The 13,328-nt window shown below is 48.5% G+C and overlaps 1 protein-coding gene across 1 annotated transcript; it reads right to left on the reverse strand.

The window, feature by feature from the left end:
• Nucleotides 1–8,365: 8,365 nt before the first annotated feature.
• Nucleotides 8,366–9,232, reverse strand: LOC306923166 (hatching enzyme 1.2-like; the record flags this gene model as incomplete). The annotated part of the gene is made up of 1 exon (XM_079501194.1): nt 8,366–9,232. The coding sequence occupies one exon, from the start codon at nt 9,230–9,232 to the stop codon at nt 8,366–8,368; it is 867 nt and encodes a 288-aa protein (XP_079357320.1).
• Nucleotides 9,233–13,328: the final 4,096 nt, after the last annotated feature.

Here is a 13,328-nt window from a genome sequence, read left to right on the forward strand (position 1 = left end):
CTCTCCGCCAGGGAGACATACAACTTTACCTCTCTCCGCCAGGGAGACATACAACTTTACCTCTCTCCGCCAGGGAGACATACAACTTTACCTCTCTCCGCCAGGGAGACATACAACTTTACCTCTCTCCGCCAGGGAGACATACAACTTTACCTCTCTCCGCCAGGGAGACATACAACTTTACCTCTCTCCGCCAGGGAGACATACAACTTTACCTCTCTCCGCCAGGGAGACATACAACTTTACCTCTCTCCGCCAGGGAGACATACAACTTTACCTCTCTCCGCCAGGGAGACATACAACTTTACCTCTCTCCGCCAGGGAGACATACAACTTTACCTCTCTCCGCCAGGGAGACATACAACTTTACCTCTCTCCGCCAGGGAGACATACAACTTTACCTCTCTCCGCCAGGGAGACATACAACTTTACCTCTCTCCGCCAGGGAGACATACAACTTTACCTCTCTCCGCCAGGGAGACATACAACTTTACCTCTCTCCGCCAGGGAGACATACAACTTTACCTCTCTCCGCCAGGGAGACATACAACTTTACCTCTCTCCGCCAGGGAGACATACAACTTTACCTCTCTCCGCCAGGGAGACATACAACTTTACCTCTCTCCGCCAGGGAGACATACAACTTTACCTCTCTCCGCCAGGGAGACATACAACTTTACCTCTCTCCGCCAGGGAGACATACAACTTTACCTCTCTCCGCCAGGGAGACATACAACTTTACCTCTCTCCGCCAGGGAGACATACAACTTTACCTCTCTCCGCCAGGGAGACATACAACTTTACCTCTCTCCGCCAGGGAGACATACAACTTTACCTCTCTCCGCCAGGGAGACATACAACTTTACCTCTCTCCGCCAGGGAGACATACAACTTTACCTCTCTCCGCCAGGGAGACATACAACTTTACCTCTCTCCGCCAGGGAGACATACAACTTTACCTCTCTCCGCCAGGGAGACATACAACTTTACCTCTCTCCGCCAGGGAGACATACAACTTTACCTCTCTCCGCCAGGGAGACATACAACTTTACCTCTCTCCGCCAGGGAGACATACAACTTTACCTCTCTCCGCCAGGGAGACATACAACTTTACCTCTCTCCGCCAGGGAGACATACAACTTTACCTCTCTCCGCCAGGGAGACATACAACTTTACCTCTCTCCGCCAGGGAGACATACAACTTTACCTCTCTCCGCCAGGGAGACATACAACTTTACCTCTCTCCGCCAGGGAGACATACAACTTTACCTCTCTCCGCCAGGGAGACATACAACTTTACCTCTCTCCGCCAGGGAGACATACAACTTTACCTCTCTCCGCCAGGGAGACATACAACTTTACCTCTCTCCGCCAGGGAGACATACAACTTTACCTCTCTCCGCCAGGGAGACATACAACTTTACCTCTCTCCGCCAGGGAGACATACAACTTTACCTCTCTCCGCCAGGGAGACATACAACTTTACCTCTCTCCGCCAGGGAGACATACAACTTTACCTCTCTCCGCCAGGGAGACATACAACTTTACCTCTCTCCGCCAGGGAGACATACAACTTTACCTCTCTCCGCCAGGGAGACATACAACTTTACCTCTCTCCGCCAGGGAGACATACAACTTTACCTCTCTCCGCCAGGGAGACATACAACTTTACCTCTCTCCGCCAGGGAGACATACAACTTTACCTCTCTCCGCCAGGGAGACATACAACTTTACCTCTCTCCGCCAGGGAGACATACAACTTTACCTCTCTCCGCCAGGGAGACATACAACTTTACCTCTCTCCGCCAGGGAGACATACAACTTTACCTCTCTCCGCCAGGGAGACATACAACTTTACCTCTCTCCGCCAGGGAGACATACAACTTTACCTCTCTCCGCCAGGGAGACATACAACTTTACCTCTCTCCGCCAGGGAGACATACAACTTTACCTCTCTCCGCCAGGGAGACATACAACTTTACCTCTCTCCGCCAGGGAGACATACAACTTTACCTCTCTCCGCCAGGGAGACATACAACTTTACCTCTCTCCGCCAGGGAGACATACAACTTTACCTCTCTCCGCCAGGGAGACATACAACTTTACCTCTCTCCGCCAGGGAGACATACAACTTTACCTCTCTCCGCCAGGGAGACATACAACTTTACCTCTCTCCGCCAGGGAGACATACAACTTTACCTCTCTCCGCCAGGGAGACATACAACTTTACCTCTCTCCGCCAGGGAGACATACAACTTTACCTCTCTCCGCCAGGGAGACATACAACTTTACCTCTCTCCGCCAGGGAGACATACAACTTTACCTCTCTCCGCCAGGGAGACATACAACTTTACCTCTCTCCGCCAGGGAGACATACAACTTTACCTCTCTCCGCCAGGGAGACATACAACTTTACCTCTCTCCGCCAGGGAGACATACAACTTTACCTCTCTCCGCCAGGGAGACATACAACTTTACCTCTCTCCGCCAGGGAGACATACAACTTTACCTCTCTCCGCCAGGGAGACATACAACTTTACCTCTCTCCGCCAGGGAGACATACAACTTTACCTCTCTCCGCCAGGGAGACATACAACTTTACCTCTCTCCGCCAGGGAGACATACAACTTTACCTCTCTCCGCCAGGGAGACATACAACTTTACCTCTCTCCGCCAGGGAGACATACAACTTTACCTCTCTCCGCCAGGGAGACATACAACTTTACCTCTCTCCGCCAGGGAGACATACAACTTTACCTCTCTCCGCCAGGGAGACATACAACTTTACCTCTCTCCGCCAGGGAGACATACAACTTTACCTCTCTCCGCCAGGGAGACATACAACTTTACCTCTCTCCGCCAGGGAGACATACAACTTTACCTCTCTCCGCCAGGGAGACATACAACTTTACCTCTCTCCGCCAGGGAGACATACAACTTTACCTCTCTCCGCCAGGGAGACATACAACTTTACCTCTCTCCGCCAGGGAGACATACAACTTTACCTCTCTCCGCCAGGGAGACATACAACTTTACCTCTCTCCGCCAGGGAGACATACAACTTTACCTCTCTCCGCCAGGGAGACATACAACTTTACCTCTCTCCGCCAGGGAGACATACAACTTTACCTCTCTCCGCCAGGGAGACATACAACTTTACCTCTCTCCGCCAGGGAGACATACAACTTTACCTCTCTCCGCCAGGGAGACATACAACTTTACCTCTCTCCGCCAGGGAGACATACAACTTTACCTCTCTCCGCCAGGGAGACATACAACTTTACCTCTCTCCGCCAGGGAGACATACAACTTTACCTCTCTCCGCCAGGGAGACATACAACTTTACCTCTCTCCGCCAGGGAGACATACAACTTTACCTCTCTCCGCCAGGGAGACATACAACTTTACCTCTCTCCGCCAGGGAGACATACAACTTTACCTCTCTCCGCCAGGGAGACATACAACTTTACCTCTCTCCGCCAGGGAGACATACAACTTTACCTCTCTCCGCCAGGGAGACATACAACTTTACCTCTCTCCGCCAGGGAGACATACAACTTTACCTCTCTCCGCCAGGGAGACATACAACTTTACCTCTCTCCGCCAGGGAGACATACAACTTTACCTCTCTCCGCCAGGGAGACATACAACTTTACCTCTCTCCGCCAGGGAGACATACAACTTTACCTCTCTCCGCCAGGGAGACATACAACTTTACCTCTCTCCGCCAGGGAGACATACAACTTTACCTCTCTCCGCCAGGGAGACATACAACTTTACCTCTCTCCGCCAGGGAGACATACAACTTTACCTCTCTCCGCCAGGGAGACATACAACTTTACCTCTCTCCGCCAGGGAGACATACAACTTTACCTCTCTCCGCCAGGGAGACATACAACTTTACCTCTCTCCGCCAGGGAGACATACAACTTTACCTCTCTCCGCCAGGGAGACATACAACTTTACCTCTCTCCGCCAGGGAGACATACAACTTTACCTCTCTCCGCCAGGGAGACATACAACTTTACCTCTCTCCGCCAGGGAGACATACAACTTTACCTCTCTCCGCCAGGGAGACATACAACTTTACCTCTCTCCGCCAGGGAGACATACAACTTTACCTCTCTCCGCCAGGGAGACATACAACTTTACCTCTCTCCGCCAGGGAGACATACAACTTTACCTCTCTCCGCCAGGGAGACATACAACTTTACCTCTCTCCGCCAGGGAGACATACAACTTTACCTCTCTCCGCCAGGGAGACATACAACTTTACCTCTCTCCGCCAGGGAGACATACAACTTTACCTCTCTCCGCCAGGGAGACATACAACTTTACCTCTCTCCGCCAGGGAGACATACAACTTTACCTCTCTCCGCCAGGGAGACATACAACTTTACCTCTCTCCGCCAGGGAGACATACAACTTTACCTCTCTCCGCCAGGGAGACATACAACTTTACCTCTCTCCGCCAGGGAGACATACAACTTTACCTCTCTCCGCCAGGGAGACATACAACTTTACCTCTCTCCGCCAGGGAGACATACAACTTTACCTCTCTCCGCCAGGGAGACATACAACTTTACCTCTCTCCGCCAGGGAGACATACAACTTTACCTCTCTCCGCCAGGGAGACATACAACTTTACCTCTCTCCGCCAGGGAGACATACAACTTTACCTCTCTCCGCCAGGGAGACATACAACTTTACCTCTCTCCGCCAGGGAGACATACAACTTTACCTCTCTCCGCCAGGGAGACATACAACTTTACCTCTCTCCGCCAGGGAGACATACAACTTTACCTCTCTCCGCCAGGGAGACATACAACTTTACCTCTCTCCGCCAGGGAGACATACAACTTTACCTCTCTCCGCCAGGGAGACATACAACTTTACCTCTCTCCGCCAGGGAGACATACAACTTTACCTCTCTCCGCCAGGGAGACATACAACTTTACCTCTCTCCGCCAGGGAGACATACAACTTTACCTCTCTCCGCCAGGGAGACATACAACTTTACCTCTCTCCGCCAGGGAGACATACAACTTTACCTCTCTCCGCCAGGGAGACATACAACTTTACCTCTCTCCGCCAGGGAGACATACAACTTTACCTCTCTCCGCCAGGGAGACATACAACTTTACCTCTCTCCGCCAGGGAGACATACAACTTTACCTCTCTCCGCCAGGGAGACATACAACTTTACCTCTCTCCGCCAGGGAGACATACAACTTTACCTCTCTCCGCCAGGGAGACATACAACTTTACCTCTCTCCGCCAGGGAGACATACAACTTTACCTCTCTCCGCCAGGGAGACATACAACTTTACCTCTCTCCGCCAGGGAGACATACAACTTTACCTCTCTCCGCCAGGGAGACATACAACTTTACCTCTCTCCGCCAGGGAGACATACAACTTTACCTCTCTCCGCCAGGGAGACATACAACTTTACCTCTCTCCGCCAGGGAGACATACAACTTTACCTCTCTCCGCCAGGGAGACATACAACTTTACCTCTCTCCGCCAGGGAGACATACAACTTTACCTCTCTCCGCCAGGGAGACATACAACTTTACCTCTCTCCGCCAGGGAGACATACAACTTTACCTCTCTCCGCCAGGGAGACATACAACTTTACCTCTCTCCGCCAGGGAGACATACAACTTTACCTCTCTCCGCCAGGGAGACATACAACTTTACCTCTCTCCGCCAGGGAGACATACAACTTTACCTCTCTCCGCCAGGGAGACATACAACTTTACCTCTCTCCGCCAGGGAGACATACAACTTTACCTCTCTCCGCCAGGGAGACATACAACTTTACCTCTCTCCGCCAGGGAGACATACAACTTTACCTCTCTCCGCCAGGGAGACATACAACTTTACCTCTCTCCGCCAGGGAGACATACAACTTTACCTCTCTCCGCCAGGGAGACATACAACTTTACCTCTCTCCGCCAGGGAGACATACAACTTTACCTCTCTCCGCCAGGGAGACATACAACTTTACCTCTCTCCGCCAGGGAGACATACAACTTTACCTCTCTCCGCCAGGGAGACATACAACTTTACCTCTCTCCGCCAGGGAGACATACAACTTTACCTCTCTCCGCCAGGGAGACATACAACTTTACCTCTCTCCGCCAGGGAGACATACAACTTTACCTCTCTCCGCCAGGGAGACATACAACTTTACCTCTCTCCGCCAGGGAGACATACAACTTTACCTCTCTCCGCCAGGGAGACATACAACTTTACCTCTCTCCGCCAGGGAGACATACAACTTTACCTCTCTCCGCCAGGGAGACATACAACTTTACCTCTCTCCGCCAGGGAGACATACAACTTTACCTCTCTCCGCCAGGGAGACATACAACTTTACCTCTCTCCGCCAGGGAGACATACAACTTTACCTCTCTCCGCCAGGGAGACATACAACTTTACCTCTCTCCGCCAGGGAGACATACAACTTTACCTCTCTCCGCCAGGGAGACATACAACTTTACCTCTCTCCGCCAGGGAGACATACAACTTTACCTCTCTCCGCCAGGGAGACATACAACTTTACCTCTCTCCGCCAGGGAGACATACAACTTTACCTCTCTCCGCCAGGGAGACATACAACTTTACCTCTCTCCGCCAGGGAGACATACAACTTTACCTCTCTCCGCCAGGGAGACATACAACTTTACCTCTCTCCGCCAGGGAGACATACAACTTTACCTCTCTCCGCCAGGGAGACATACAACTTTACCTCTCTCCGCCAGGGAGACATACAACTTTACCTCTCTCCGCCAGGGAGACATACAACTTTACCTCTCTCCGCCAGGGAGACATACAACTTTACCTCTCTCCGCCAGGGAGACATACAACTTTACCTCTCTCCGCCAGGGAGACATACAACTTTACCTCTCTCCGCCAGGGAGACATACAACTTTACCTCTCTCCGCCAGGGAGACATACAACTTTACCTCTCTCCGCCAGGGAGACATACAACTTTACCTCTCTCCGCCAGGGAGACATACAACTTTACCTCTCTCCGCCAGGGAGACATACAACTTTACCTCTCTCCGCCAGGGAGACATACAACTTTACCTCTCTCCGCCAGGGAGACATACAACTTTACCTCTCTCCGCCAGGGAGACATACAACTTTACCTCTCTCCGCCAGGGAGACATACAACTTTACCTCTCTCCGCCAGGGAGACATACAACTTTACCTCTCTCCGCCAGGGAGACATACAACTTTACCTCTCTCCGCCAGGGAGACATACAACTTTACCTCTCTCCGCCAGGGAGACATACAACTTTACCTCTCTCCGCCAGGGAGACATACAACTTTACCTCTCTCCGCCAGGGAGACATACAACTTTACCTCTCTCCGCCAGGGAGACATACAACTTTCAATTACCTCTCTCCGCCAGGGAGACATACAACTTTCAATTACCTCTCTCCGCCAGGGAGACATACAACTTTACCTCTCTCCGCCAGGGAGACATACAACTTTACCTCTCTCCGCCAGGGAGACATACAACTTTACCTCTCTCCGCCAGGGAGACATACAACTTTACCTCTCTCCGCCAGGGAGACATACAACTTTCAATTACCTCTCTCCGCCAGGGAGACATACAACTTTCAATTACCTCTCTCCGCCAGGGAGACATACAACTTTACCTCTCTCCGCCAGGGAGACATACAACTTTCAAAATATTGTTATGGCACGTTTGAGCAAGGCTTGTAACCCTCAGTGTGGCCAGGCTCATATTTTAAAAGTGGCCTTAATTTGAAAACTCTTATAAATCATTCACGTTATTGTGTAAAAACAATGCTCCTACTGTATGTGTGTGGACAGACAACTGACCAATTGTTACAGGCAATGAAGTGGAACCTTTGGCTGTTATTTTACACGTCCTTTGAGCTGAGATTTTGAAGTGATTCATACCAGCAGATGATAATTTCAGAAACAGATGACATTTGCTCAACTTACTTTTATTGCTTTTTATTATTTGCTTTTATTTTCATTGGCATTTTCACAAACTGAAACTGATTATGACAATCTCATCTGATTATGAATAATCATCATTTTCTTTTTTTCTTTTTTAAGATATTTTTTTGCGGCTTACGCCTTTTATTGGTTTTTGAAGGGACAGACAGTAGGCTGACAGGAAACGGGAGAGAGATGGGGGAAGACATGCAGTAAAGGCCGTGTCGGGCTCGGGAGTCGAACCCGCGGCACACTGCGACTGGATTACCAGTCGGGTGCCCAGACGGTTACGCCACCGCCTGGGCCAATAATCATCATTTGACACAATTATTTCATACAGAAGGATGGTCTTCCTGCAGACCACTGCACCCTATCTGGTCTTAAAGTGGTGGATCTGGAGCTGTCCACTCAGATCCACTTCCACCTTCCACTTCACTACAACTACTATTACATCCATAGAGCCTGTTGATCCTGATGATGTCAATGTCGGACATGCCATCTCTTTGTCCGATCTGCACAGAAGGGTCTGGGATGGGAGTAATGGTCTCTGCTCCGCTCACTGTAGTGAAAGCAGTCTTCCCATAATGCATGATAGAGGTGTAATCATAAGGGGTGCCCAGGTTGTTGGTGTTCCCTCTCTGGAAGTTGTTGGCAAAGTGTGAGGGAATGTTCTCCCAGTTGATCCTCACGTGCTGATCTCTGTCGCTCCTGGTGTGTTCATGTTTGAAGCCCAGGGCGTGAAGGAGTTCATGCTGAATGATGCCATGGTGAACACAGCCATTAGCGGACAGAGACACGTCCTGTCTTCCACCACTTCTACCCAGAGTAGACCAGCACCCGCTGAGACTCCCAAGATAGTTGAGATAATCAGTCTGCCCAGTGTAAGGGACAAAGCGAATACAAGTGCTCCTGTGAAAGCTTTCCATAGCTTCCTTGATCACAGCCTTTTCAGTACTATAGTAGTAAAAACTGATGTAGTATGGCACCTCAACCAGCCCGTTGACAGACTTTGGCCATTTACAGGAGTCAGAGTCAGCCCAGCACCTCATGGCGTTCCTCTTCCTTGAAAAAGCAATATCTCCCTCCCTTAACGTGTGGCTAATGTCTTCATTCACCTCTAGGATTCTCGAGGTAATGTCTACATCTAGGATTCTCTCGGTAAGGTCTATATGCCACTGGCTGGTTCTGCGTGCTGCAGAGAGACCCAGGAGTACAGCCAGAAGAGCAGAGAAGAAACTCAGACCCATGGTCGAAATGGTGTTCCTTCCTTGGATGAAGACGAGGAAGAGGATCCTTGGCTGGAGAGGTCAGTGACTAGAATGGTCTCAGTCTTGGGGGTTTTATGCAGTCAAAGAGGGCAGGGACCACCATTGTCCAAAGACGTAATGTCAACACACTGAAGCCCAAACAAGCATTGTAAGGGAGGGATAATCTGTGACAACAACCTCACCCAGTAGTTTAACATCTCTTCATGGGTGTGGAATCTGAGGCTTTGTACGCCGACATGTTTCTTTTGTACCAGGAAGGCCCACGGAGATCCGATATGCTGTTTACAGTATGTTACATTATGTACAGCACTTGATTAAAAATAACACTTTATTTTCTCTAAATTAGGTGGATTCCATAGTATCCATACACAGATGTGTGGCTTCTACAGGAATCATTGTTTCACAATGTCATAATTTGTGGTGAGCGGTTACAACATTATAGCTAATAGTTAGCGGTGTGGCTTCAACCCAGTCCGTGACTCCAGGGGCCCGACCTGTCAGATGATCACGATCACACAGCCTTACACAGTCCCAATAAAGACCTTTTACTTGGTCACTAGTGTTGACTATAATTTATTACTAGCTCTGTTATTTTGAAGAGGAAGAGGAAGTCCGTTTTGGTTGGAGCCAACTGCCATGACAGTAGTTGTGTGATGCCAGCTGCAGTAAGTGGTGGTGGTGGATTGAACATATGCTTTTAGCCAAAGTTCATATATTTACGATATGAAAACCAGACATCTTTGACTCAAACAATGTACACATTTTGGAAGTACCGGTACGTTAAACATGGTGGAAACTCTGTGGTGGCGGCATTAGGTGAGCAGTTAATTAATTGTACAAGTTTCACGATCCCCCAAAACTCATGGGAGCATGATCATGTGGTCCACCCCCCAGCCCGGTACGGTACCGAGTTGTTCCGTCGCTGTCAAAGAGTAAAACAGCAGAAACTCAAACAAGGTGATATTAATAATACTGTTTAAGTGAAGAGTTTTTCCCGACAGGTTATTAAGTTAAACTGAATCCATCATTTGCTTAGGAAATCTGTTCAGGAAAGACAAAACACTCAGGCTTTTTATGCCATTATTGATAGGACAGTAGACTGACAGGACATGGGTTGAAAGAGATGGGGAGTGACACACAGGATTCGAATCCGCAACGGCATTGCAGCCTAGGTAGGTGCCACTATGCCAGCGGCCCAAACAAACATTCCTCTCCCTCAGCATCTAGATACCAATGCAATTATGCACTTAATTGTCATCAAATTTAAACCATGGTTGTCTGAAACTGTCACCTTATATGGAAACAACTCATACACATCCTTCCAAGATAGACAGCTCTGTGCTTCATCCATGACTTAAATGTAGCTTTTAGCGTAGGTTCAATAAGGAAGATCTTAACCAACGCTTTCATTTGGCCTTTCAGCACTATCCTAATCCTAGCACTTTGCAGCAGCCAATCAGGTGATTTGACTCCGCCTTTAAATATCTCTGCCTCTGACTCTTGCCATTCTCTTTTCAGTCTGCAACAAGCAACCCACCTCCATCCCCAACTCCACCTTGCTATCTAGTGTTGAGAAGGAAGGAGGTTCATCTGCTCAGCTGCCACCACCAGCGTCTAGACTCCAAGGGCAGTATTATGCGTGTCTTAAGTACCAGGTCTTATGACTTAACTTAAGACCTGGAGGCGTGGTCAATGCTGTTTGGCCACTCAGAATAGCCAAATGGCATTGATCACGCCTCCAGGTCTTAAGTTAAGTAATAAGACCTGGTACTTAAGACACGCATAATACTGCCCCAATGCTCCAATGGGGGGTTCTCAGCTAATCTTATTCAATAAATGCAATTGGAGTCTAATCGCCAAAATACTGCTCTGCCATAATTTTGCCATTACCATTGCCGTTTGCCATTTTGCTAAACTGCTGCCAAATCTCTCCTTGCTAAACTGCTTCCAAAATCTTTCCAATAAACATTTGCTTATTCCATATTGGTGTGTTCTCTCCTTTATTTAACTTACAATGACATCCGTCGGTGACCAGGACAGCTAATGTGGACTAACTGATTTTATTTGTTACAAAAGGGTTGGATCTGACCGGGCAACAGGCTTAATGAAACAGAAACACCACTGCTGCACTCTGATTATTAATAAGAATATGTGTCATTAAGCATCACTCCATCATCTGTACTGGCACAGTGTTAAACTGTAAGCATTACTTCACAGTTCACACACAATTTACAATTTAGTCATTTAGCAGACGATTTACAATAAGCAAGGTAATAAATCAAATGCATAGAAATCATCATCTAGAGGGGCCACAGTGGCACAGTAGCGCTGTCGCCTCACAGCTAGAAGGTCCTGGGTTTGATTACTGCTGGGGACGCTGAGGGCATGTTCTCTCCTCCACGTCATCAGTGCCCATACCCTAGTTGTGGTTGGCAAAGGGGGCTTTCTGTGTGTAGCATACATGTTCTCCCCGTGTCCCCTAGGGTAGGTACCCTCACAAAAAACATGCCGTAATCCTGGTCTCTATACTGCCTCCCCCTGGCCAGCCGGGGCGCCTGATGGAGGGGAAAGGAACTGGTTGGAATAACATGTTCCTTCCACGCGCTCATGTCCAACCGGGGAAACTCCACCCTGGACTCCTCATGCACTGAAGGAAGCATGAGATCAGTGCCTTGCTCTCCCCAGGTTGGCAGAGGGAGTGTAGCGCCCAGGATTACATTAGATAATTGACACTGGGTGAAAAAAACGGGTTACAAAATTGAAACTATAAACACGTATACAGTAGAATGCCCGGTCAATAATGACCTGCCAGCTGTCTACTGTACATAACATGCTATCTAAATTACATGTTTAGCATTTGCATAAGCCTGCAAGGTCATCGAATCTAGGGCAAGCACTATGGCAAGCGCTATGGCAAGTGCTACGGGCTAAGGTGGAGTCTGAAGTGGTGAGTCTTCACACTGTGGCACCTCACTACACACCTTTGGCCCCTATTCCCCTCTCCACACACACACATACTGCTCGCACACACACACACACACACACACACACACACACACACACACACACACGCACACGCGCCAGGTTATGCACCGTTGACAGCGGCTTGCGTCAGAACACAAACACCCTCTCACAAACGCAAAGCTAAACACGGCCAACACAGATGGGATCGTACTACATCTCATTATGGGTTTGAAAGTGCATAATTTCCATTTCATTACTGTTAAATCTGTGCCTGGCAGTGCTGTGCGTATGTTGTGATGGAAAGACAGATGAGGTGAGGAGCGGAGGGGAGGGGGTTGGTGGTTTGATAGAATGACATTTGGTGGTTTTGGCAGAGAGGGAGACCCACAATCACAACATTACCAAGTATGAGGTTCATGATGGTAATCTGGGCATCTCGTTTTGTCATCTGGTGCTGCCGACAACCACTTAAAATGCATTTATAAAGTGACAAGGTTGCACGCACACACACGCACACGCACACGCACACACACACACACACACACACACACACACACACACACACACACACACACACACACACACACACACACACACACACACGGCAACAGTACACTGCATAACATCACGTATCATACGTCCAACTTCATTCAGACAGATTATTAGACTGTTTTTAGAGTAAATTCAACATGCATTTAGACCGTAGACTATATACATTAGACCAGGGCTTCTCAAAGTGGGTGCCATATCTTTTATTTTCTCTGGAGTTGTTAACCCATCTAGACTTTCCAGCACCAAACTGAATGTGTCCATATTTGTATATTATTTTTGTATTTTATTTTTTGGTTTGATGTAGGTAATGGGTATGTTTATAACTGTGTCCTTTGTTCCACAACGTGTCTGAGCTGAGCTGTCCGTTTTGTTTTGTTTTTTGTTTGTTTTGTTTTTGTTTGTTTGTTTTTTCCTGTCTTGTCTTTGTCATAAAATGGAAAAATCAATACAAAAATTTGAGTGCCTCAGAATATAGGCTACTATGATAATATTTGGAATTTGTAAATGTCAGTTTAATCACTTGCTGGAGATCCTCTATACTTAGTATCCCGCGTTAAAC

The sequence above is a fragment of the Electrona antarctica genome (genome assembly GCF_951216825.1).
Source record: "Electrona antarctica genome assembly, chromosome: 5".
NCBI classification, from domain to species: domain Eukaryota; kingdom Metazoa; phylum Chordata; class Actinopteri; order Myctophiformes; family Myctophidae; genus Electrona; species Electrona antarctica.